We start from the raw sequence: 26,747 nt of genomic DNA, 5'->3' as shown, positions 1-26,747 counted from the left end.
AAGAATTATAACGCTAGTCTCGTGCTGACGCACAATTAGTACTATTGCCAAAATGTAAATTAATTCCATTTGTGTTTCACACATTCTCTAGCCTGAGGATGGAACAATTCTACCTGGTTGGCTCCAAACCAGAGAAAATGTTGTAGTGCAAAGAGGGATGGAACTCCCATAATGGCCAAATCTGATTTTTTTTCCCATATACTGTATCCCCATACCCTCAGTCCAACACCCATCCCTAAGCAGCTACCCTCTCTCAGAAGCCTGCAGCTTTCTTTGTTTGTCTCTTTAATTATACAGACAGTAGGATCTGCATCCTTACTAGCATATAGAAAAATCAAAGAAACAGTGCAGCCAACTATGTAAGTATTTCCTTATTCTTTAGATGCATTCTCTTTAAAAACAAGAGTGAGCCTAGGCTGTAAACTGTATATGCCTGTGCTGTGTGATTTACTGCTCAAATGGAGAATTTTGCTATGGGAATCTTGTTATTCATATGACCACAGCCCTGGTGCCAGCTTGCTAACTCTTTCTCAAAGTCTGGCTGATACAAGCCATGCTGTTTCACTTGTTACATACTTCAAGCTTATCGTGCTCCCAAATATGAACTGGATGTAAGAAAATAATGATGAACTTTGAAAGTGCGCCAGCACAAGGTTTGAATGCATGTATGTCAATAACACCGTTGTGTAATTTGATCATAATTGAATGGTTGCTGCAAGAAAATCATATGTAATTATCAGACTTATTTACGGTTGCTGGTTTTTATTTTGGTAAACATTTCATGGATGTGAACCAAGCACCACAGGGAAAGAAATGAATGAACTCCCTAAAATGTATTCTCAGTATGGAAGAATAAAAAATACAAGCTAATGCTTTGTCTGCTACCATAACATTAAGAAGGAATGAAAAAATTTAATGTTAGAATTCTAAAGGATATCTGAAATATTCTTGGTTTCCTCTATTGTGATTTTAACATAAGTTTACCCAATGGATGTTTCTAGAGTGTGTACTATAGATCTTAGAAAACTTGAGCACAATAGAATTTGGCCCCTCATTGGGAGTTTATAATCTAGTGATGGATATAGAGAACTACCAACAACTTGATGGGTGTATGAAAGGTGTCATTGTTTTTTCTCATCGTATTGCTCGATACTCCTGGGTAATTTTCATTAGTAGTGCTGAAAACAGCCAAATGTGGTAGCCCATGTCTGTATTCCTAACACTTGGGCGGCAAGGCCAGGAATATGAGAAGTTCAAGGCCATCTTCAGCTACAGAGCAAGGTTGAGAGTGTTAGGCCAGCCTGGACTACATAGGACTCTCTCTCCAACAACATAAAGGAGGGAGAGGATGAGTAACAGGAAGAGAGAGAGATAAGGAAGAGGAGACAAGACCGTCCTTACCATTATTTATGATTCCAAGCAGAACAGTTCAGCAGTGGCCATCAGGGATTCTGTTTACTATAGTTTTCACATAGGCATCCTTAACAAGATTAATAGAAACGCTTTCCCTTTCTAGGGTATTAAAGTTTTTTTCATGAATGAGTGTTGAACTCTGTCATATTCCTTTGCTTAAATCTACTGTGATGATAATGGTTTTACTTTCTTTCTACAAAAGTAAAAATGTTAAATTTTATAAATTATATTTTCATTCTAAGTCAAACTTGCATTCCTAAACTTGATCCAACTTGTATATGCTATTTTATCTCTTCAGTGGTTGTCTACATTTGACTTGTTATAAGTTCAGGTCCTCTTGTCCAAGTTCATGAGTTGCATCCGCCTATAGCTTGACTTTTTTGTGGCATTTTTTGTTGGTTTTAAATATCATTGTCATTAAAAAGTCCCACAACATGATTACAGAGCTTCTGACATGGACAAGCTTTAACAAGTGCAAGTCAAACTTTGGATCTTTTTCTGAGCATGCTCTGCGGCACAGTGAATGGGAGTAATGCCAAGCTTCTGGTTTCTTCCAGACACCCTTATGCCATCATCTTCCTTGTTGCTACATAACCAATCCATCAGGAAGTCCTCCTTTCTCTTATTTCCAAAATACGACCACAAGCTGAGCACTCTGTATAAACTTCTTCAACCTTCCACCCTGGTCCAAACTAGAGTCATCTCTCTCCAAGATGATGGAAACAATCTCATGACTCTACTGCAGAGCTTTGCAGACTCTCCCTTTTCAAGAGCCCCTGGCCAATGTTCTAGATTTTGTAGCCCACATAGTCTTACCTGCAATTCTACTGATGTAGCAGAAAGGGAGCCATGAGCATCAGCAGTAAAGAAGTCACAAGTGGGTGTGGCTCCAGTTTGCAAAAGTTTGTCAACCCCTTCTCTCAAGGCAGACTACTGTCAACATTGGATGACCGAGTTCATGCATTTGGAGTAATATGGGTCAGACTGCAGTTCTCACCCATAGACACCCGCCCCCAGCACCTCCATCTCCTAAACAGAGGCTTGTCAGTGTCCATGGAACCCTGGCCTACACCTCCCACCTCCAACTACTCTCTTTCTCACTTACGCATTCAGTTCTTGCCACAGCAAGATCCTTGCTGTTTCTAGAACATATCAGGCCTGCCCTGCCACAGATCATCTGTGCTGCTTGATGCTTTTGCCATAGTTGATCTTGTTCTAGTCATCCATGGCCAACTTAGCCCTTGATCAGATGGTGCTTTTGAACAAGACCTTCCCTGGATAGCTTCTGTCCGCCCCGCCTCCTCTTCCATTCTCTTTACTCAACTCTAGATTCTCTGCAGTACTGATCATTTGGCATAATGAATTTTCCTTACCATGTTGGTTATTAACTGCACTTTACCCCCACTGGTTATAAGGTCAGCATTTTAGTCTGTGTTGCTTGTTTCTATATCCCAAAGCCAGAATGACATCTGCCTTAGAGTAGGTACTTAGTGAATGTTAGATGAAGGGAAGATAGGATCAAAGAAATGACATAATGAGCATCTTCCTATAATGTATTCCTGGGGCTGTTATTTCCACTAAGTAGAGTAATAAGTGGAACTCAGGTGGCAAAATGCTGCTTGTCATTGAACTCTTGAGGGGCATACACATTAGAGGTATTCAAGCAAAGTGCAGAAGTTCACAGCTAAATCTCAAAGATGTCATGTAAGCTGCTTTTATAATACGTTGGGTTTTGTGGGTGTTATGTCCTCTGAAATGCTCCCCTCAACAGGCCACCTCAATGACCTCTGATGTCACCAAGTTGTGCAGATTGTTCAGATGGCAGTGTGTACTTGTGTATTAGCTGAATAGGTCATTTTTGATAGCACATTAAAGTTGGGCATATTTTTCTTGGAGAGAAAAGTAGGAGATTGCTAGAAGAAGGTATTGCCAAAGGAGACAGACTTATTTATCTTTAAATCTTGGAGCTTGACTAGGAAAAAAAATCAGTCTTGCTAACAATGATCTTAGCACCAGTTTTTGTTAAAATACTGAAGTTACAGTGACCCCTTTGTTCATCAAGTACATCAGGGCTCTTAGACAAGTAAGAGCCTATTTCACACAGTTTTTGGCTATTTTTTCCCAAATGTTACCTGTGAAGGAGTCAGTCACTGTTCTTATGTATATGACCCTATTAGTGGATGATCTTAAATTCAATGACATATGTGGGCATGTTTGTGGACATTCTTAAACACAATCAACACTCTTTTGCTTTCAGAAGTTGTGCTTAAGGGTTCAGCAAAGAAATAAGCAAAATAATAATGGGCTCCCATAATGCTTTGCCGAGGTACAAGCCTTGGACCCTGTAGTGTGTGCATAGCACAGAGGAGATGTGAGAAACTGGTTAATCAGAAGATAGGACATATTTGTTTTTGTGAGCTTGGAAGCACTCACCCCCTTTAGTGTTTGGAAGCATGCTGCTTATGGTTCAAGTATAGTGCTTTTAATGTACAGTATTTATCTTTCCACATTAATAAATCTTTACCCAATGACCAAAAATTCTTCAGAAAAAAAATATTGTGACCTATCCATATAAGGATTGTGCTTCTCTTCTTAGGCTGTTCTCATTTGTTTCCTCTGCCTCCTTTTAATGGATTTCTAGGTCTTTTGAAAGGTAAGGCAGAAGTTCACGAATCTGGCCTGCACTCAATAACAAAATTATTTGAACTGCAGGATTCTGCTTCTCCTTCTGGCTTAGGAAAAAACAATCCATGTTTCACATGTAACCAAAATCATGCTCCATTTGCATCCAAGGAATCAGAGATGTTCTACAGTTTAACACACTAACTGGCCACTGTCCTGAGCTCTGCCCTGCTCCTCTGAATTGAAACAGTGATGGGTTTCTGTTGTCCTTAAACCTCCCCCTTTTAATGCTCGTGATTGCTCCTGGATTGCCTTCCAATCAGGCATCGGAATCTCTCATTTAAATTAGCATGCATAATCGAAAAGCCATCTTCTCTGCTGCAGACCATGATCCAACCATCTCTGTGCCTGATCTCCATTGCAGTAGGGCCCTCGCCTCTGGAGTCCACCTGGCAGTTAGATCTGGCCGCAGCAGCTCAGGACTCCATATGCTTTTTCATAATTTGCATGCACGATCTGTAAAAACAAGGCACTTCGCCTCAAGCAATGCCAGTCTTACTGAAATGTTTTCTGTTTTTTCTTTTTCTTTTTTTTTTCCAGCGATGCAGAAGACCACAAGCCTTTGAAAAAAGGAAGCCGAACACCTTCAGACAGGACTGTGAAAAAGGAAGACAGTGACGATAGCCTGGTTGACTATGGCGAGGGGGTGAATGGCCAGTTCAATGAGGATGGCTCCTTTATTGGACAATACAGTGGTAAGAAAGAGAAAGAACCAGCCGAGGGCAATGAGAGCTCAGAGGCCCCTTCACCTGTCAACGCCATGAACTCCTTTGTTTAAGTCTTTAGGCTCTGCGCCAATGTCCCATTTCTCTGGAATGTCTTTCCTGAGCTCTTCTCGTCCCTCTCAGCCTATGGACACGTGGGTAGAAAGGATTTTTCTGCTGTCTGTGAGTATTATGAGAGCAAAGCAAGAACACAACTCAGTCACGCGATACGTTTATGTGAACTGGGGTGCAACGTGCATACTTTTTGTTGCTCAGAGTGGGTTTTCTCAATTTCCTTGGAACTGATTAAAAAACAATCCAACATCATCATCCACAGCGCCCATCATTCCCTGTGCGGGATACAGCTCCATAAGCTGCATGAAACATGCCGCACTGAGGCCACACCGCGGATGTGATGGCGACATGGTCAGGTACTTAGTGCCACTATTCTCAGCTGAACCCTAACTATGAATTCCGTTGTTATTGTGGAGAGTGTTCCTGTAGCGTTCTCTAGAGCTCCAATGTCTCTGTGGGCATTGTTGTGAAACTCGTGACTATGTCTAGCTGTTGTTAGTCTTTCCGGGAGACTGTTAGGAACAGTGTGTACAGTAAATACTTCCTATGTGAATTAATTATGACAGACACATCTGCTAATGCTCACCAAGGCTCCGCCACCTCTTCTTTGCTCCTGTTACTTCTTAGGCTTCTTAACCTTCCAGGTTACAGTGGCAGTGTCCCACTGCTTACGCTCTCTGTGTCCAGTTGTTTGGGGGCATAAACATGACATTTTGTGATCCCTTCTGGCGTGTGTGCCATACAGAAAGAACCGAAGACAAAACTCTCAAGTTAGATTTCAGATCTTAGTCTAGAAGATGCAGGGCGAGCCTCGTGCAGTGCCTTCAGATACTCAGCGTCCCCTGACGCCTGTGCTCTAGACTGGCCAATCTGAGCAGCTCCACCCTGTGTGACTGCTGTTGGGAGGGAGGAACTTTAAAAAGGCATTGGCAGTGAGAACCGAAGTGCTGGAAAGCTGGGAAAGTAAAAACAAGTTTATTTGAAGGGGCTTTCCCCTATAAATATCAAAAGCAAAGAAAGCTTTGTCATCAGCCTGAGAACATGATGGGCCTGTGGTCTTTTGTTGAAGAAAATCGAGGTTGAAAATGGATGAAAAACACATGATTCTAGAACTGAAACACACAGCAGCATGCGAACAGAGATTCCAGTATACCTATATGAGCTTCCAGACTGCAGCACTCAACAGTGTATGTGCAAACTGCAACAGGCACACTCCAGAATCTGCAAAATCTGACAAGTGCTTAATTAGGCCAGCAATCAAAGGGATTACAGCTGCAGCCTAAAGAATAAATGCATATACCTTACCATAGTCATAAACGATGTATATGGGATGACTTACCTCCAATATAAAAATCTATGACAACCTATGGTTGAAGGAATGCTCAAATTCACTTGCCAATAAATTGGTTTCTCATAACTTGCATCAAGTTTAATTTTAAGTAAAGCTTTTTCTATGTAGATATTCTGTTGAATTTGTAAATATGCGGAAAGTGTAGATGCTCTATGCTTAGAGGTGTTACGTGCAAATAAACACGCGAGCAATGTTTATGTTCTGCTGTGTGAGACGCAAGCTCATCAATTAATGCAGTGTAAGGGTGTGAAAACAGCAAATGCCTACTTCGGGTTTCCCCCCCTCTTCTTTTGCTGTGAAACTGAAATCGCGAGCTATTTTCTCCCACGGTGTCAGCGGGTTTCTGACCGAGATCCCCAGCATTAACCGATGGAGTATAGTAGGATTTGTTACCTGGCGTCTTTGATGTATACAGGTAAAACTTGCTTTCAAGTGATCCCTAGATGAAACAGCCCTAAATACTCTCATGGCTTCACACTTACTGTCCCCAACCAGCCTATCAGTGGGAAATACAAAGAATAAGACAGGCTTGCCTAGACACCAGAAAGCACAGAGACTAAAGTTACTTCAGTGTTTTTTCAGAGAAAAAATAAATACATGTGTTCTTCCAGCCAGAGATGCTAAGTGTCTCTGTGCATGAAGAAGTCACTTCTGCAGATTATGACAGACTTGTATTCAAAATTAAACGTGGTTTTAACATCCCTCCCTCTTTTGAACTCTGTTGTGTTCCCAGCGGAGTGGGAATGACCAGGTGTAACTAGAGATCGTCTGTGCACAGAGCAAGAACATGTGACCAGACTGAGTTTTAGCTCCTTCAAACCTGATTTTCAAAAAGGTTTTGAAGAAATTTTGACTTTTTTTGCTTTATTTTTGAAAGGCCTAGGACATTATCACAAAACTAAATATAAGAATTGATAAAACAGCATAATCCAGAATTTTTAATGAAGGGTTAGGGGCTAAGCAAAAAAAAAAAAAAAAGATAGTTCCAGTATTTTGAGAAATGGAAATGAAATCCCATTGTGTTCTTGCTTAAAAGTGCCCAATTTGCCCATTCTGTGATGACCAGCCCATTCCACCAGCTCAGACCTCCTCCCGCCTCAAGCACAGTTTGTATTTCTTAACATGGTTGCTTGGTGAGAGAGTTTGAACACTCATACATATTACGAATATGTCATCCATTTCCTTCTGGCCACCCTCATTCTTCTGTCTCCAAGCCGTATAGGTGTGCGAATAGCCCAAGCTTAGCAATTACCAACATTCCATTACCTGCCCTAGTCCCAGGCCCCTGGCCCAGCAGTACACTCAGGAGACTCGCCTTGCCCTCTTGGTTACTTAGAAAGCACAGAGCTATCTAATAGAGCTCAGAATTCCTCCTACAGAAGCCACGTTCATGGCTCCCTCAGATCCTCCTGTCTCCTCTTCACTGTGTGCGCCCGATTAACAAAGGCGCACCTGCGTTCTGCATCATGTCCGGGCTCTGTGGCAAGAGGGGCTGTAAAAGAATAAGCATAGATTCAGAAAGATCTGGTAGTTATAAAGCGGTATAAACCATTTTGTTAGGGTGGTTTTAAGGACTTTTGAGATGAGGGGAGTCCAGGAACTCAGGGATTCTTATCTACGGAATGCATCGCTCCCGCTCGAGACGTTTCCACCGCTGACCACCAGAGGGCGCGCCTTGCTTTATTCTGCACAAAAGAAAACTAGAGAAAGCCGCTTAGGGGATACTGTCCCAATCAGTTTGGATAATCAAAGGATAACCTGACGGAGCAGAAAATGATCGCCTGCTGCAACGAAAGACATGGGGCTGCAGCTCTCCCTAGTGAGCTCACGCTTTCCAGAGAGGAAACATGAGGTTTGTGAGCCTTTTACATAGTTTTTCTCTTGATTGGGCTTCAGCCTGGGTGATTCAGGGAAGGAGTTGCCCTGGAGTTCACTGGCCAGTTTTGTCAGGTGCCTGTGTGAGACAATAAGAGATGGGAGTCCTTAAAACGGCGTTAATCCCTTTCTTCAAAGACACGATTTTTGTTGGCCACCAGTGGTTTGATGTTTGTTATTGAATCGAACACACACAAAAGCAGTTTAAATACCATCCACAGCTCTTAGGATTCACTGAAGAAAAAATAAGGGAAGAGCAGAGACTATTACTGCAGTATCCGTACTGAATAGTGGCTTGGTGGGGAGGAAAGATCAGTGGCCCAGAGACAAGTAAGGGTTTGTACCGACTGGGCCGTCTGCCAGCATTACGGCCCTGCACCAACCCCTCCTCTAACCATTTAGATAATGGTTTCTTCAGGTAGATAACGCTGGGGTAGATGCTGTCTAGTCTACTACGCCTTTTCACTCCAATCCTGTGGGTCCTAGGAACAAAAGAATAATCTGAGCACCGGCTAAAGCCGGGATGAAACACAAGCAAAAACGGAAGTGACTCCTGCTCTGCTGTGGCCTGGAGCCCAGTGTGCGCAGACAGGGACAATCAGAGAATCACCTGAATGGGTGCAAGTCCACACTCAGGAAAGAGCTCAGAATGGAAAGCAGTCTAAACACGGTGGTCGGGAAAGAGGTCCCGAGGAACGAAATGTGAGCTGAAAGGTGAAAGGCAAGAACAAACCACAGAAAAGCCAGGGGACAAGCTGGCCACAGCGAGGCCAGCATGCCTGCCTAGGTGCAGCGGCCAGTCTAGCTGGGCCTGAGGACCCTGTGCCAAGCCTATTTAGTATTAATGAAGAAACAGGAAAGTGAGGAGCTAAGGGAAGGGTCAAGGAACTCCTCAGATTAAGGGTGGTGGCTTAAACCTTGGGACCCAGAATTGCTAAGGAAGAAAAACATGAACTAGGGGCTGAAGGGGGCACACCATCCAGAAACTCTCAATGTAGCCAACAGGAGGGGGAGAAAGGGCCTCCCTGGAAATCCAGTAACAGGACCTGCTTGTCTCTGCAAAGCAGGGGGCTGTGTTCAGTTGGAAGCAAGGGAAAAGAAAGGCCATTGCAAGAATGAAAGAAGGGGGGTTGGAGAGATGGCTCAGCGGTTAAGACTGCTCTTTCCAGTTCAATTCCCAGCACCTACATGGCAGCTCACAACAGTCTGTAACTCCTGTTCCAGGGGATCTGACAACTTCACACCAATGCACATAAAATCAAGTTAAATAAATCATAATAAATTATATAAAAAAAGAATGAAAGTAGGGTGTTTCCAGCAGGGTCTGGACAACTCCTCCCTGACAGATGCTACCCACCAGTCACCCCTGCCCCAGATTTTCTGGCTATCCACTGACTTTAAACAGCTCAAGTCTTAGAAACAAACAGTCTTAATCCCACACCCTTCAGTTATCGGTTCTCCTCTGCTTCATGGCCAGATATCAGGAAATGTGTAAGGGAACTAATCATAGAAGCCACTATTGACCAGACAGTCCATCCCTTTTGTTCTTTCCATTCAGTATGTCCTGTAGACCGTGTCTTTCTTCAGCCCTTAAGTGTGTGCCTCGTTATCTCATTGAGTGGCTCAACAAGGGAGACTTTTTTTCATCAGCGCTTATCAGCTGGCTCACTGAAATCACCTGGCAGTTTTAAAAGCCCAGCATCTGTTTGCCCTGGCCTACAGTGGATGTTCACTGTTTTCAGTACCTGATCTGAACCTTCACCCTCACTAGGAAAGCATCCCCAGATGATTCTGATGTGCAACCAGTGTGGAAACTGATGTTGGCCATCTTATACTTTGCTACTGTGTGAGTAGTCACGGATCGGTATTTCAAGTAGAGTCCTCAACACAGCGCAATGGTGGAGCTCAAATTCTCTCATATGCCCCACATAAAATGAATCTAGAGAGCCGTGTAGAATGCTCACACATCGGTGGAGGGAATACAAAATGGCGCAGCCATTCTGGAAAGTGTTTATCAGTTTCTTTAAATATTGAATATAAATTTACCATGTGACCACAATGCAACTCATAAATCTAGACCCAAGAGAAATGAACATCTACATCTCTCCATGGGCTTGCATATACGTGTTCACTAAGTATCAATTATAAGTGCTAGAAAACAAGCCCAGTGGCTGTGAGCAGATGAACACCTGAACAAAATGAGTATATCATATGAATAGAGGTATAGCTACCTGGTCAGATGAAACACTACCCACTGTGTTCTATAAAGGGTTGCTGAACACAACAATAGGAGGGGTCTCCAAGAACATCGCATTTGAAATGCCAAGCACAAAGCCCACTATTCTCATTTACTTGAACTGTCCAGAAAGGCAAATGTGTGAAAACAGGAGGTAGATTGCTCTCTGGGGCTGGGGGAGGTGGAGGCAAGGATTTACTTCAACTTGGTGTGAGGGCTCTTCCTGAAGTACTAAAACGTCTTGAGTTTTATAGTTAAAACAACTGAATTATGGTATCACAGACACCTCAATAAAGCTTCTGTTTGTCTGAACAGTAAATAGAGTTGTGTATAAACGAGGCTTGAGATGAGTACAGTCTCACACCATGGTCACATAACCTCCTGTTCTTCAAGGATGCTACAAGGCCATCAAGGCCAGGTGTTCCCCAGAGTGGCAGCATCTGTTGTTAGAATCGCGTTCTTGCCCCGCCCCCCATCAATTGATTCAGGAACTCTGCAGGCATTAACCTGCATCTGGCGTTCTGAAAGTCCCCCTCGGATTCCGAAGCACACTAGCTTGTGTGGAACATGGCACTCGGCCTCTTTCCTATCCCATCTGGAGGATGGGAAAGACTTAGCTTTGAGATTAAAGAAAGGGACCAGGTAGTTTTCATAATAGAAAAAAAAAATCTTCAAATAGTCGTTCAGGTGCCCATGGTAGGTAAGTGGTTAAACAAATTTTTTGAACTGTGCATAATGTTCAGACCACCAGCCATCAGTAAGCACAAGTATTTCCCGCCACTAAGGGAAGCCAAGCACAGAGCTTTTGCTGAAATGGAACACTGAAGCAGGTAAAACTTTCCTCCAAGGACAGGAAGCAGACTGTGGCTGCTAGGGATTGGAGTTTGCAGAGGGATTTACCTCTGGGAGGCAGAGAAAACTCTTAGAGATGATGGATATTTTGGTTGTGAGGATAGTTATAGGGGTATTCGTTCATCAGAACTAAAAAAAAATTGTATGCTTAAAGTCAGTGTGCTTTGTTATATATGTTGTATCTCAATAAAGTTGATTTGATTTTGAAAGGAAAATAAACTGGACACAGGTGATTCCTCCCCTTACAGGCTCTCTCTCTTTCTTTCTACTGCTTCCCCTAGGATGGGGCAGAGAAGGAGGGGACCCAGGTTCTGCTTTGTCTTATGTGAGGGATCACCCTGTCCTTTCAGAAGTCTGTGGTGGCCTTCTCCTCTACCTGTTCAGTTGAGCATGGTGTTGTAGGTCAAGCCAAGGTTACAGAGCATACCCAGACTTTCTTGGTTGGGTGGCCTCAAGGACCCTAATGAGGTTGAATATGAGCACCCAAATATGGATGACAAATCCAAGATCTAGATTTGATGTTCACCTTAGAAATAAAGTAATATTTGATTTCCATTCATACAGTTGCTACATTTGTGTTCTCTAGTCAACTGCCAACTAGAGAATAACTCAGTCCCCAAGAGCCCTGCCTGGCCAGCGCCACTCCCAGGTCTTTCTTCACACTGGGGGTATGGACAGCTGGTCCTGATGCAGAAGAGGCTTCTCAGTTCTGACTCTGTGACAAGCCACCTTTGGAGCATTTCTGAGGTTGGACTTTTACCATCATCTGAAGTACGATTAATAAACACTCAGAGAGAGAAATTAGGGTTCAGCCTGAAGATACGAAAAGCAAAACAGCCAAACACTGACTCTTACCTCAACCTCAGTCCAAAATGGCAATCTTGCCTCCTTGAATCTCAGAAAAAGACTGTGTATTGAGAGCTGTTTTTTTTTTTTTCATTTTATAATCCTCTCTAAGGCTGGGATTAAAGGCATTTGCCACTGTGTTGGTGGTGCACACCTTTAATCACTTGTGCACCGCCCAGTTTCTGTGGCAACTAATGTGGCTGTTGGGATTAAAGGTGTGTGTTTTTATGGCTACTGAGATTAAAGGTGTGTGTTACCATTACCTGGTCTGTAAGGCTGACCAGTGGGACTGTTTGACTCTCAGATCTTCATGCAGTCATTATTTATTAAAATGCAATTGAAATGCCACTACAATCAACCTTACTCCTTCCAGAAATTATCCGGGGCCTCTTTTAAGCAAAATCCTGTCTCTTGGCTTTCCATCTCCCATCTAAATGAGATGTGATTGACATGGCACAAGTAATCTACATTTGCTTCTCCTTGCTGGGGTTCTCTTTTAGGTCCCTTCATGAGAATAAGGTCACTCCTCATTCTCCAGGCTGCACAAGGATTGTGTATCCCACACTGTCATGTCTACAAATAGCATCTCTCCTCTCTTCTTCCTCTCTCCTCACCTTCTCTCCTCTCCACTTTCCTTCCTACTTCCTTCCCTTCCTCTCTCCTTCTATCCTCTTCTCCTCCCTCTCCCCACACTTGTCTCTCCCTATGCACCCCTCTCTCTCCTCCCTCCCTCTCCTCCTCTCTCTCCTTTCTCCTCTGTCTCTCTTCCTCACCCCCTCTTCCTCAACTTCTCCCTCTCTCCCCTCCATCCCTCTCCCTTTGCCATATGAAGGCATGGAGTAAAGGAGACAATCTGCAAACCAAGAAAGAGGCCTCACTAGGAACAAGCAGCCAGCCCCTTTATCTTTCTCTTCCAGCCTTCGCAAAATAAATCGCATCCTGAGATAATAGATGTTTGTGGTTTAAACCATCTAGACTGGTAACAGGTGCTTTATTCTGGCAGCCCAAGAACACTAAGAAACAATCTTTAGCAAATTACAATCTTTCCCATTTTGTTCCCAAGTGCACACAGCCTTGCAATGTCTGCATGGTTTATATTTTCAGATTCCTTTTTATTGAGCGTGAAATTGCCGTGGTGGGATGGGAAGGGCGAAGAAAATACAAAACACCTTCAGCGCCTGTTAAATGCCAAGCCCCATGCTGGCAATGTGCACACCACACCCATTTCATGTTCTTTCCAGCCTGTGAGGCAGCATACCTTTTCTTCCCAAAGGTCACACGGCTGCAGCAGAGATCTGTCTCATGAACTCAGCAATGTCTGACTTCATGGTGCAAGCTCTTTCCCCCTTTAAAGTGTTCATCATGAAGTCCAAGCTACATAAAGTAGAACATGATGTTCAAAATCAAAAGAGAGTAAGCTGATGTGTTTGTCTAGTTGGGAAAGAATATTTTTTTTTTCAGAATGAAAGTCTGCCGTTTCTGAAGGCCAATGGCCCCCCAGTCCAAAAGAGACTTGACATCTATGACAAGACAGGAACGTGTCTGCATAAGTGGGTTTGGAGGAGCTCTGTTTTGGAGCAACCTGTGCCAAGACCCAGGCTGATGTAAGAGTAGAGCCTCCCATCTCCCTCTCTAGATTATAGTGTATAGCAAACAGCATGAGCTTTTAAGGTCCTCCCAGTCCTGAAGGCCATGAGGCCAGCAGATGTTACAGAAGCAGAGCTAAAGCATCCTCACTGTTCCTTGGAGTTGCTAGAGGTTGTCAGAGGTGTGTCTGGATTATTGTTTTCCATCTTGATGGAAGGACACATAAGAATGTGATGTCATGCCTCCCCAGCTGTGCTTGGGGAGAATGCTTATTGGCAGACAGAGACTTGAGAACTCAGCGTCTTCTCATTCAGCTAAGCACAGCCGTGCCTCTGCTCGGGGAGTGAGTGTGCACTTAGCTGCTCAACCTCTAACTACTTCATGAGAGAACTGGTACTTCCGTGGAGCAAATTCTACACCTCTGGGCCCATGATTGGTCCTGTGTCCGGAGAGCAGCCAGAGAAGAAGGCACTGTCTCTGAGCCTACCACACCTTCACTCTGGTGGAATTAGAGAACTAGGGGGCTTCATGCTCACAATTAGGAGTCTAGGGCCAAGGGCTGTGGGAATGCGGAGACTGTGGTTTCAAAGACAGGTTCCACTGCGGGCTAAGTAGAGGAGCCCCAGGAGAGGTGGTAACAGGAAAATGTAGAGCTTGCAAAGGAAGGGGACAGCAGGAAGCAATGATAGACAGAACGCTGCTCCCACCCCAAACATGGTCACCTTGTGAGGTGCTAGAGGCCTAGGACTTCAGTATCTCCACTAAGAATGAGAGGCCAAGGACACAACTCAACACATTCCATGTGGGTAAGTGAGAGTTTCAACTTGGTTATGCTGACTCCCCCTGTAGCTTCCAGAAGTCACTAGATAGAACACAAAGAGAAGATGACTGCTTTTGAGGGACTGGAATTGGTGCCCAAGACTATGGTAGGTAGAGACTGTGCCAAGTTGCTTGTGACCTTGGGTTTGAAAATAAAATTCCTGAGCTGTCTCAGTGAGGACAAATTATTCAGCAGGAAGAGGCTAGAGAGTCACACCTAAGGACCAAAAAAGGGGGGTCCATGGGTGTAGTAGGAGGCTGCTTGTTTAGTTCCTGGCTGCCCAAACTCCCAAAATAACCACACAGAGACTATATAAATTAAATCACTGCTTGGCCTATTAACTATAACTCCTTATTGGCCAAACTTTTACATCTCAATTTAACCCATTTCCATTATTTTATATTTTATCATGAGGTTCGTGGTCTACAGGCAAGATTCCAGCGTGTCTGACTCCGGCAGAGGCTCCATGGCTTCTCTCTGACTCCACCCTTCTTTCTCCCAGCATTCAGTTTAGTTTTCCCCATCTAGCTCTGTTCTACCCTATCAGGCCAACCCAGTTTCTTTATTAACCATTGGTATTCACAGCATACAGAGTGGAATCCCACATCACACGGGTACAGAAAGGAGGTCTTGCATTAATGAGACATTTGAACCATGCAGGAGTGCTTAAAGTTGGCCTTGGAGTCGATCAGTCACCAAAGTGTTTGCAGCACAAGCTTGAGTACCTGGGGTCGGCCTCCACATTCAAAGGGTGGTGGCACACCCTGTAACCTAGTGCTGGAGTGGTGAAGACTGGTGGGTCTCAGGGGGACTCCTGCCTAATCAGTGAACCCCAAACCAAAGAAAGACCTTGTCTCAAAAAAGAAGTTAATAGTGACTGAAGAAAAACGACACCCAAAGTGTCCTATGGCCTCCACACATTGCAACACATACCACACATGCACCCCCCCACATGCACCCTCACACACGTATGCATGCACACACACACACACACACACACACACACACACACACACGTAGAGTTGTTCCTTACCCTATTTCTTTCTCTCAGCTGTTCTCATCACCTTTCTGCTTTACCGATTACTGAACATGACCTGTTGGCTTTTCTAACAGTGCCTTCTGGGAGTGAACATTCAGAGTCTCCAGAAACAACAGAACTGTGCTCTGAGGAGACTGTAGTTCCAACAGCGGTCGACACAGGATACTGCGGAAGAGAGGAGAAGGTCCCTCACCAGAAGGACAAAGCAGGAAAACCTGGGAATTAGTGAAGATGGACAGACAGGCTAGACGGACCTGGAGCCCTCAGAGAGATGGGTCCATGGAAAGCAATGTGAGGGGCACTTCTGGAAGCTGCGTGACCTGCCCATCCCTGTTCAATACATCAGGACAGCGGGCCAGGCTTCCTAAGACTTTACACCTGGGTCTCAGGAATGTACTCACATGCCAGCTCCTCCAAGCAGTCCCTCTTGTCAATCCCAAAGGGCTGATCACCGCTTCTACCCCACTGACTCTTTGCTGTGCTGTTTCATTGCTGGGAAATTAAAAGAAATACTGCTTTTCATTATATTATCATACAAGCCAATTGGTAGTTAATTGTTAACTGGTCCAGAACACTGTTACATATGGATGTTCCTGTTACCCAGCAGGAGAGAGGTCTGGGGATGCCAGGAGGCCAAGGCACAGCCTAGTTAGAGGGTTTACAGCTAGGTATGGAGGAGTAAGGAGAGCACAGTTCAGTTGGTGATGCCTTTGCAAATACATGCATTGTGTGCACCCAGAAGACAATTTCCTTAATTGTCCAGGCCAATTAGGGGAAGTGCCTGGAGGTAATGCTCAGAGTCTAGAGCATTAAATAAACCACAGTTGAACCAACTTCCAGAAAGACATAGTAAGTATTGGAGTTTTCTGGATAGGGTAGCCTCTTCCCAGTTCTCAACCTGTGGGTCATGACTCCTCAGGGTCTAATGACCCCTTTCACAGGGGTCACCTAAGACCATCAGAAAGCAAAGACATTTACATTATGATTCATAAGGGTAAGAAAACTACAGTTATGAAGCAACAGAAATAATTTTATGGTTGGGGATCACCACAACATGAGGAACTGTGCTGAAAGGGTTGCAACATTAGGGAGGTTGAGAACCATTGTGTAGACAATGCAGGTTTAGCTGATTCTTCCTTCATAGTGTAGACAATGCAGTCACAGGAAGCAATCAGAGTCATTGTTAAAAACTTAGATGCTAAAATTTATGTTTCATTGCTTTGCTTTCTACAAAAAATGTTATTATTCTCTTTATTTTTTTAAACCATTAGAAAATACAAAAACCTTGCTTAGCATGTACACCATAAAAATTCAGAGAGTGGGCCAGACTGGACCTGTGGTTTGTGGATTTGTGCCCAGGACCTACATGAAGAGGGCAAAGTCTGAAGTGCAGTGCTGGGCAGATATGAAAAATGAGTGTTTTTAAAAGATAAAAATCACAATACCCTTAAAAATAGAAAGAAAACATCTAACAAAGATTTTATTGATTTCATTAATTGAGGAACTTGGAAAATGTAGTAACTAATTCAAAGGAAGACTTTGGGGGATAGTGCTCATGGTTGAACCTAAGCCAATCACGCTACCACTGAGCTACAGCCTCAGCTGCAAAGGCCTCTCTCTCTCTCTTTCTCTCTCTCTCTCTCTCTCTCTCTCTCTCTCTCTCTCTCTCTCTCTGTGTGATGTGTGTGTGCATTCTCGTGTGTGTATGTGTGTGTGTGCATGTGTGATATACACTTGTGTGCTCATCTGTTAACATGCAGGTGGAGGCCAGAGAAAAATGTCGGGTGTCTCTCTCCAGCACTCTCCACCTCATCTCTTTGAGTCAGGGTCTCCCAATGACCCTGATACCCACACTTTGGCTAAGCTGCCTAGCCAGTGAACTCCCAAGATCAGCTTTTCTCCAGCCCACAATTCTGTGTTGTGGGTCATATTGACAGGCCATAAGAAATGCTGTAATCCATTGCTGAAGTCTATATAACAAAGAATAATTGCATTTCTAAAGGACACATTCTCATTTCCATGGACAAGGCTCATCTTCATTAACAGCAGTATCCCAGGACTTTCAGAATTGTAAAATAAATCAAGGAGAGACAGACATAAATGGGAAGTGTATACTATAGGAAAGATACCCAAGAATTTCCCTGACACCTCCAAGATTTTGACCATTTCTTTGGCAAAGTCCAGTATGATTGAAGGGAAGGCCACTGAGGACTGTTTTGTTTCATTTCTGCGATGGCCCCAACCTTCTGGTCTTCTCTGCCCATCCCTGCTTTCTGCATCAGCTCATCTCAGGGGAACCAATGTCACTGTCTACTGATCATGGGCCAGTTATTCAAATTCTTTGTGCCATAGTTTCTTCATCGGTAAAATGAGGAAAATTTACCATCTACCTCAGGATCTATGTGGAGATTATAGTATTTCCTAACTCTATTTCTCCTTCTAAAAACTTCAAATGTTCTAGAATGATTTATATACCAAAACACCCATTCTAAAAACAAGAATTAAGGAAATCTGCCCAGCCGCCATGGGCTTGGCAGTTGGAAAGTTGGCATGTGGTTTTAGCTGTTATTTAGCTCCCTAAATTTTCCTTTCTTTATGTGGGAAAGAAGTGTTAGAACTTGACTCTCAAAAGTCCCTTCTGAATCCTCTGCTCTTTGACTGTAGTAATAGTCTTTGCACAGAAATTCCAGAGTGGAACGAACTTACTTGGTAGAGCCCAGCAAGCAGAAATCTCTGGGTTAGAAGCTCAGCACCACATAGACTGGGCATGTTGGCACCGCTGTAATCCTGTGAAACAGGAATTATATTCAGGAGGTAGATGAAGGAAAAATTCGAGATAATCCTCCTACACAGCTAGTTGTAGGGAAGCTTGCATTTTGTATTTATGTAGAATAAGAAAAGTCAGGCAGAGGAGAGGGGGATAAAGGAACAGTGGAAAAGAAAAGGTAAAAAAGAATAGAGAAGTCACACAGCTTTGCCATATATCAACAACATAAAACTTTAGGACATTTTAGCACTTTCTACAAATATTGAGATTTATTTTTAAATATAAGAATTCATATTTAATGTAAGAGACAATTATAAAAAATAATTATAAATAGCTTATAATAATAAATGGGTGAACCTGAACCCTCTGCTTTCCCTTAAATGTTCTTCTGTAAATAGGTTTTTTCTCCCTTGGACTGTCAGCTCACAAAAAATGACACAGAGACTTATTATTAATTATGAAAGCTCATTCTTAGCTTAGGTTTGTTCCTAACTAGTTCTTGTAACTTAAATGTGCTTTACTTTGTTACATATGCACAACTATTTTGATTCAAGCAACTTCACCGTTGTAGGATGAAACCATTCTTTATTGTAAATAAAACATAGGTTTCACTGCTGGAGAAATAGAGCGGCTTTTGAAAACACCCAACTGGGCAGGGGTTTAACAAACTACAGATGTGTTTTCTACACATGACCCTGTGTGATACTGAACTTTCATATTTTTGTGCTTGATTCTCCTATTTCTTTCTTTTTCTTAACCCTCACCCCAACCCAAAGACTGACCTTAACCCTAATCCCAACCCAGGTGCCCTCCTAGTCAGTTTTCTGTTTTTAACCCAAAACCTAAGCCTAACGTGACCCCAACCCTCACACTAACAATCTGCTTCAGTGCTCTGCATATTGGAAAATGATCACCACTTCTCCTACAGGACTTTCCTGTGAGGATTGATAAGTTGTACAAATGATCAGATATCATATATATCTTTCTCTTGTGAAAATACTGCTATTTTCATGACCTCAAACCTAAGCCTAATGCCCTTTTGCAGAGTTACAATAATAAACTCCTCTGCTCTGCTTTCTTGGGAAGCAATCAGCCCTTCTCTTCTAATACTTTGCTGTGAGGTACATCGCTATAATGAAGTGATTGTAAAAAGTACCACTGTTTCCACTGTTTTTAGCAAACCTGTTTTATCTAGGAACATCTGTGCTGCTGTTCTGATGCAAGCAATGGTGCAAGCAGCAGACAACTTCATTCTAAATGGGATGTGGTTTCCTCTGCAGTAAATAATCATGCTTTTCATTTATTTATTTTTGTTATTGCTCCACCATGAGGTCTTTTACTCCTTTCTGTATGTGTTAGCCAAGATGACACTATGCACTGCTTCAGTGTCTCAGTGTCTTCATGCGGTGATAACCATCATATGTGCTCCTCTTTCTCATAAATCAATCACCATATCTGCTGCAGTACATCTGTGAGCAGCCCTAGTATAACACACTTCTTGCTATTGTCTAAACACTGCATTTTCAGTGTTCCTAATAAACCAATGTTACCTAGGAATGGACTTGTTGCTCTTTTGTTGCAAGCAACTGCAGTGTGCATGAATCAAGCAGTCAGCTTCATAGTAAACAGGACATGACTTTCTCTGCTTTTTCCACTATGCAGTGCTTTAGACACCTGCATGTGTTCTTTCTGAAAATGATGGCATGTGCTGTTGACATCACAGATTCTTTTTTTTTTTTTTGGTTGTTTTTTTTTTTTGTTTGTTTGTTTGTTTTTTTGAGACAGGGTTTCTCTGTGGCTTTGGAGCCTGTCCTGGCACTAGCTCTGTAGACCAGGCTGGTCTCGAACTCACAGAGATCCGCCTGCCTCTGCCTCCCGAGTGCTGGGATTAAAGGCGTGTGCCACCACCGCCCGGCGACATCACAGATTCTTATACTCTACTCTCTTATTTGCTTTGGTCACCCGTGCACATGTTTCTAAAGATACAGTTGCATACTGTTAAAGTTACACATCCTTTTTTTTTTTTTTAAATAGGAAAGTGATTTATTGAGAGAGCCGCACTAGGAAGGCTATTGGGATCCAGCCGTCACACGCCAGCCTTCAACACATCGATACACAACTAAGACACTCTAGGGATTTTGCGGGGCCATCATAAACGAGAGATTGTTAACGCCACACTTTCTAATAATGCCCAGGTCCGTACCAGAGTCTGCCCCAGTGCAGTCACCTTGGAGTCTAGGAACACAGGTATGACGGAGAAGTTACACATCTTATCCTGTGTTCCTCCCTCTCTCATTCTTTTCTTCTCCAACTAGTGTTCTGGTGCAGTGATAAAGATGAGAGAGGGGGAGGTGACTGGGGGAGGCGGTGGCGGGGAAGAGACAGAAATCTTTAATAAATAAATAAATAATAATAAAAAAGGATAATGGACTTGTGAGACCTGCTTTCTTGTAAATCAACCACAGATTTTCCTGCAGTCCTTCTCTGTGCGGTGCATTTGTATGACACAGTTCTTGCTGCTGTCCGTGTATGACCTTTTTTTACTGTGTACTCAACAAATGTGTTTTTCGTGGACACTTCTGTTCTGATGTAAGCTACTACACAGGCGTAGAAATAAACCAGTCTGCTTCGTGGTAAACAGGATTTAGATTTTGCTGCAGTAGAAGCACCTTGGCTTTGCAATCACGCCATGGAACTAAAGTCTAGTCATTTGCACGTTCACATGCCAAGGATGGTGATGTGTACTGTTTCTGTTCCAGATAATTTTGTTGCGATCTCCTCTTCCACTGTGGTTCAATCACATTCCAGGTGCACTTCTACATTAATAGACTCACATGTTCTTCTTTATTGTAAACCAATCACATTCCTAGGTAAAACTGGTTTGTTAGGAGTGCAGAGACGATGGCAGGACTTTGACAGCCCCAAGAATTGCACTATACCAGCATAACTCACAGAGATGAACTGGAACAAAAGAGGTGATTGCTGTACAAGAGAGCAGAGAATGGGATTCTTATTGCAGCACTGCACCAGGACATTAGCTGGAAACGAATGGACTAGCTCAGCACAAGCATCTGTAACAGAAACTTCCTTAGAAAACAAACACAACTAAAACCCCTCACAAGGTCACATTCACAAAATCCCTGTACTTCTAGTGCAGTGAACTCCAAGTCCCGTTTGGAAGAAAGCAGATATTTTTACTCATCCAATCTGAAGTTGCCTGCATCAGTGGAGCAGTGTGTACATTCCAAGGAAAAGCGAGTTTGCTGTGCGACAATGGTCTTGTGCCCTGTAAAGATTTGTCACTTGTGTTGATTGGCCAGTAGTCAGGCAGGAAGTATCGGTGCAGTGAACAGAACAGGAGAATTCTGGGAAGAGAAAAGGGTCAGTTTGCAGTCATTCACCCAGACAAAACTAAGCACATGGGCTTCCTGTTAGAATTCTGAAGTTGCCTTCAGCAGAGCAGTGACACATACTGAAAAGGTATGTCTTTGCATAAGGCACCTTCTGATTGGTTTAATAAAGACCTAAAAGACAAAAAGATAGGCAGAAGAGAATAGGTGGAACTCCTGGGAGAGAGAAAGGGACTCTGGGAGGAAGAGAGGTGATGACACCAGCAAGATGCAGAGCAAGTCAGACATATAGAATGGAAGAGAGGTAAAGCCATGCGGCAGAATGTTGAAAAATAGAAGCAGAGTAATTTGAGTTAGAAGAGCTAGTTAGGATAAAAGCCGAAGCTAAAGGCCAGGCTTTCATAATTAACAAGTCTTCATGTCATTGTTTGCTAACTGATGGTCCAACAAGGCAAATCCAACAAGGAAGCTTCATACATTTGTGCTCCAACATGCGACAAGACAACATAAATGGAGAAGTAACTTCAGCTAGCCTGTGGCACCACAGTCGCTGATGTGGGATGTCCTTCTGTATATGTGTTGGTTTTATTGGTTAATGAATAAAGCTGTTCTGGCCAATGGATAGTAAAGCCAGCTGGGAAATCTGAACAGGGATATATAGAGAAAGTAGGTAGAGTCAAAGAGATGCCATGTAGCTGCTGAAGGAGACAGATACCAGATACTTAGCCATAAGTTACAGCCTTGTACCAATACACAGATTAATAGAAATGGGTTAATTTAAGATGCAAGAGTTAGTTAATAAGAATCCTGAGATAATAGGCCAAGCAGTGTTGTAATTAATATAGTTTCTGTGTGATTATTCTGGTCTGGGTGACCGAGAATGAAAGAGCAGCCTCTGCCTACAAAATGCCACCCACCGTCTGGGGCATGGATTCCCATAAGGCCTTTAAAAAGCTTAAGAAAAAAACAGGTGAGTGTTTGGCCTGTCAGGTGAATTTCCCCAAAGTCCAGACCCTAACTAAACCCTAGGGCACATCCTATGCCCCTCCAGCTCCCATACCAGTACCAGCAAGGCAGCTGGGCCCTAACCCCACTTCTGATATTATAATTTTAATTTTATCTTATTATATTTTATTTTGTTATGTTGCATTGTTATCTCTGAAGCCTGTTCTTTTCTTATGAGAGATGGAAAAGGAATGGATCTCAGTAGGAGAAGAGGTGGAAAGGAACTAGACAGAGTAGAAGCATGGAAACTGTATTCAGATTATATTGGATGAGAAAAATCCATATTTAATAACAGGGGAAGAAAGACTGTTAAGAACACTGGAAATTGTAGTTTCAGAATGAGTATAAGAAAGCTGAGAGTACATGGAATTATCGTTGTAGCTCTGCACCAGGGCATTGATTGAACAAGAATGGAATTGATTTTCTCAGTGTAATCATCTGTTCCAGAAGAGGTATATAGAAGCATATTTAGAAAACAAACACACATATGGATAAAATACCTCACGATGGTGGATTTGAGAAATCCCTTGTTCTACTGCAGTGGAATCTGAATCCTGTTTCCAACGAGGCATATGGGTTTTCTCTGACCATACTGAGGTTGCTTCCATCAGAATATCATCCGCATGTCTCTACATAAAGCTCACATGTTAAGAATGCCACGAAAATAGAGTTTTTCCACAGCAAAAACTTTGTTACATCAACACATCTATAGGTACACTAAAACAAATGGATGGCTGATTGACACAAAAGCAAGGCACATGAGATTAGGACATTGAAGCAGTACACAGTGTCATCTTTGGAACGCACACATACAAGTTAATACCACACAGTAGCAACACTGTGCAATGTTGTATTTGAAAAAAAAAAACACCACCTAGTTTCTATTTGTTGCTTTAGTACACTTACTAATCGCACTCATTCCCAACTGATGCCTCCCCCTAGTCACAGATTCTGTTCGAATTCTAGTCCTAGGAATCTCTAAAGCCTTAATATAAATTAGATAATAAACAGATAAAGAAATGGAAGCCAATTGCCAACCATCTCTTGATATAAACCTGTGCCTGGGTTCTTTAATAAGATTTTTACAAAGACTGATGGCTCTAACTGAATAGGGATGAGTGAAGTCATTCATTCAGCTAGTTGTGAGATGGTTGATAATCTGTTCAAACCTAAGTCTTCCCAGAGCAGACACTGATGTAGGTTGAGCAGTTCAGAAACTTTGTTCAGGATTTGCCTGTGACAGAGTCTTCAGGTTAAGGTGCAGATGTAGCCACTGTGAAAGAAGAAAGGAAAGGAGAGTTAGGTAGGTGGCTACGCAATCCAGTGCAGATTAGCACAGTTGCCGGGACTCCTCAAACTATAGGTTGTCATCTAAGGAGACCATTGTCTCCCAGGAACCAGCAGGCTTCAGTGTCCTGGTCTTGCTTGGTCTTATGCTGGAAGCAGCTGAGAGGCCTGGCTTTAGTACAAGCATAGTGGCCTTAGGAGGAACATCGGGATCTTTACTTGGAGTTCTGGAAAATGTAATTCCATTGAAATCAGGAAAGTTTTGTGTGGAGACACCGGGATGATCCAGGGGATTTGTGAACGGGAAAGATAATCTACTCGGAAGATCTCTGGCATTCCAGGTTAGAGGCTATCACTCTCGACAGGCCTCTAGAGGAGGCACATATGATGAGGTCACTATTACAGCTAGCAGGGTAACTCCTGGTTTTCCAAAGTGGCAGAAGCACAGGGCATCTGTGAGACAGAGAGTCCTAAGTCCACATACTGTAACGAAGCATCACTGGCCCCTTAGCTCACTGAATGCCTATGGCTTTGAGAATCCTCTGATAACTATGAAATTACTCCATTGATAGAAATCCCTTAACAACTTGCTCATTTGGTAAGGTCAGAACTAACAACCTGGATCCTAATTCATCATACTACACAGCATCTTTAGATGATAGCTCATTTCTCCTTCAGGTTCTTATTCTGGTTGTTTTCACTGAGCTTGGTTGCTCTCTTTAAGAATTTGGTTTGTGATTTCATCTGGGACTTCTGGGCACCCAAAGGGACTGGACCACGCAAGTCTTACTTGTGCCTTGCTATGCCATTCTTTCTCCTTAACATCCTCTTATCGCTCCTCTCTTTCCCAGAAACCATCTCTACTTCTAATAACAAATTCTGGTTGTGCTCTATATTTTAGCATACTCCCTTGACCCAGAGTCTTATTAGGCAGAATAGACAAGAGAAGTCCCCACACTAGGCACAGCTAGGGCCTCTTCTGCTAAGACGCCCCCCCCCCAGGAATGCTCATAGAGAAGGGAGCAGTGACTGATGTGCACAGAATAGGTATTTGGGTTCAATGGCCTTTAAATGCCTTTCATTAAACCATAGAACTGTAGTCATGGCAGGAACATATTCTCCCATGTGGCACAGAAGTAAACTAGAGAAATGCCATAAAAGTGTAGGGCAAGGAGTCATTCGATCAACTAGGAGTGCATGTCATGCATCACAGCATACTTCCAGCGCACCTGCTGTGCACCAGAGCTCAGCTATGCGTGAGCTTTAAAGAGTCCCTGTTCCCCAAGGGAACACACGAGGCTCCATTCATTTACTTAAGATCCGTATTTATCCCAGGGGCCCTAGTGACAGTTGGTCAACCCAGAGCACAGGAGGCTCTGCTTGTGCAGGATGAGGAGACTCTGGAGGTTTCCTATTCTTGTTTTCTATTCATGCACCTGGAGGTAGTCTGTGCCTCCTATTCCATCTCTTCTGGTGAGATTGTAGGTGATACAGAGTTGACCGCATGGGAGAACAGTTTATATATACGTTGATTTTTGCTTTTTCTTTAAAAAAATGGCTATTTTTGATCAAACGAGATAAGAACTAAGGCTGGGAAGCACAAATAATAATGGCACCTCCACATCCTTGTCGAGCTTGGGAGCAAGATACTACTTTTTTCCATGTATCAGTGAATTCAACCTCAAACTCATCTTGAGCAATTGTTATATGCTATATGAGAACAACCAAGTATGCTGTACCTACTAAGATCTCCCTGCTTGTATTTATAGAGTACTTACCAGGAAAGGAAAGAAACCAGAGTAGGATCCTGAAGGCAGGAGCTGATACAGAGGCCATAAAGGAGTGCTTCTTACTAATCTGCTAGTCCTGGTGTTCTCAATCTTCTTTCTTATAAAAGCCAGGACCACCAGCCTAGGGTTGGTACCACCTACCGTGGGCTAGAACCTCCATTTATCACTAGTTGGGAAAAATCACTAGCTGATCACATACAGGCATTTTCCCAAATTGAGGTTCCTTCCTCTCCGATGACTCTAGGTTGTGTTGAATTGATGCACAAAACCAGCCAACACAAGACCTAAGGGATGGGTGTCAGTGTTGGATTCATAAGGGAGGGCTGAGAGTCATGAAGCAGGCACCAAGGAGAGAGCCCACATCAGAAACCCGAGGATGTAGAAGAATGGGATACAAAGCCAAGGAGTAGATACTGAGGCAATGGTAATGCTCTCTCTCTCTCTCTCTCTCTCTCTCTCTCTCTCTCTCTCTCTCTCTCTCTGTGTGTGTGTGTGTGTGTGTTAGTGTGGAGAAGGAACACATTTTCTCTCTGCCTCCTCCTTAGTCAAGCCCTGATTGGAGATGCAAGACCTCTCTTGTGGTGTTGCCCTGTGTTGAGCCATAAGCAGTTTGGACACCATTGCAGTTGGACACCAGTTCTGCATGAGTGTAGATGGCTAGGAACCGAGATAATCAGAGTAACAAGAGAAGCAAGCTTTTCTCTGGAGGCAGACTCTGGGAAATGACATTAGTTCCTTTTGAGCAGTGGCTTCACCCTGGGGCTGGGCTTAGTTTTGGTTTTCTCCTAGCCCATTTTAATGCCATTTAGGTTAGAATGTTCTGAAAAAGTACCTGACATTTCTATACTTTTATGTTAACCACTTCCTAAGCTCCTGCTCAAACTGACCATCATTTTAATGGTATTAGGATGAGAGATTAAAGATGTGTTTAGGCTCTCCAGATTCTGTCTTTATAGATGGATTAATGCAGTTGTCCCAGGAGTGGATTTGCTATTATAAGATGTGGTTTATTATCATGGGGATGGGGTTCGTATAAAAGGCCAGTTTAATTCCCTTTGTCCATCTCAC

The 26,747-nt window shown here is 43.1% G+C and overlaps 1 protein-coding gene across 14 annotated transcripts in view; it reads left to right on the top strand.

Annotated features, from left to right (window-relative positions):
- The window catches only part of Nrcam (neuronal cell adhesion molecule), a 252,306-nt gene extending 236,335 nt beyond the window's left edge, over positions 1-15,971 (top strand). For 6 of the 14 annotated variants that reach the window (XM_050137372.1, XM_050137362.1, XM_050137373.1 and 3 more), the window contains one exon: positions 4,636-6,422. In XM_050137372.1, coding sequence (XP_049993329.1) covers positions 4,636-4,873 — 238 coding nt within the window. In that variant the 3' untranslated portion in view covers positions 4,874-6,422. Of the gene's footprint in view, positions 1-297; positions 360-4,009; positions 4,067-4,635; positions 6,423-15,554 lie in introns of those variants that run through there. The other 8 variants (XM_050137361.1, XM_050137359.1, XM_050137360.1 and 5 more) reach the window with 4 other exon arrangements.
- Positions 15,972-26,747: the final 10,776 nt, after the last annotated feature.

This window comes from Alexandromys fortis, unplaced genomic scaffold (genome assembly GCF_014885135.2).
Source record: "Alexandromys fortis isolate MF-2015 unplaced genomic scaffold, M_Fortis_MF-2015_v1.1 scaffold_3, whole genome shotgun sequence".
In the NCBI taxonomy this organism is placed as follows: Eukaryota; Metazoa; Chordata; class Mammalia; order Rodentia; family Cricetidae; genus Alexandromys; species Alexandromys fortis.
The sequence above is the reverse complement of the archived record's forward strand: the minus strand, read 5'-3'. Positions and strand labels throughout refer to the sequence as shown.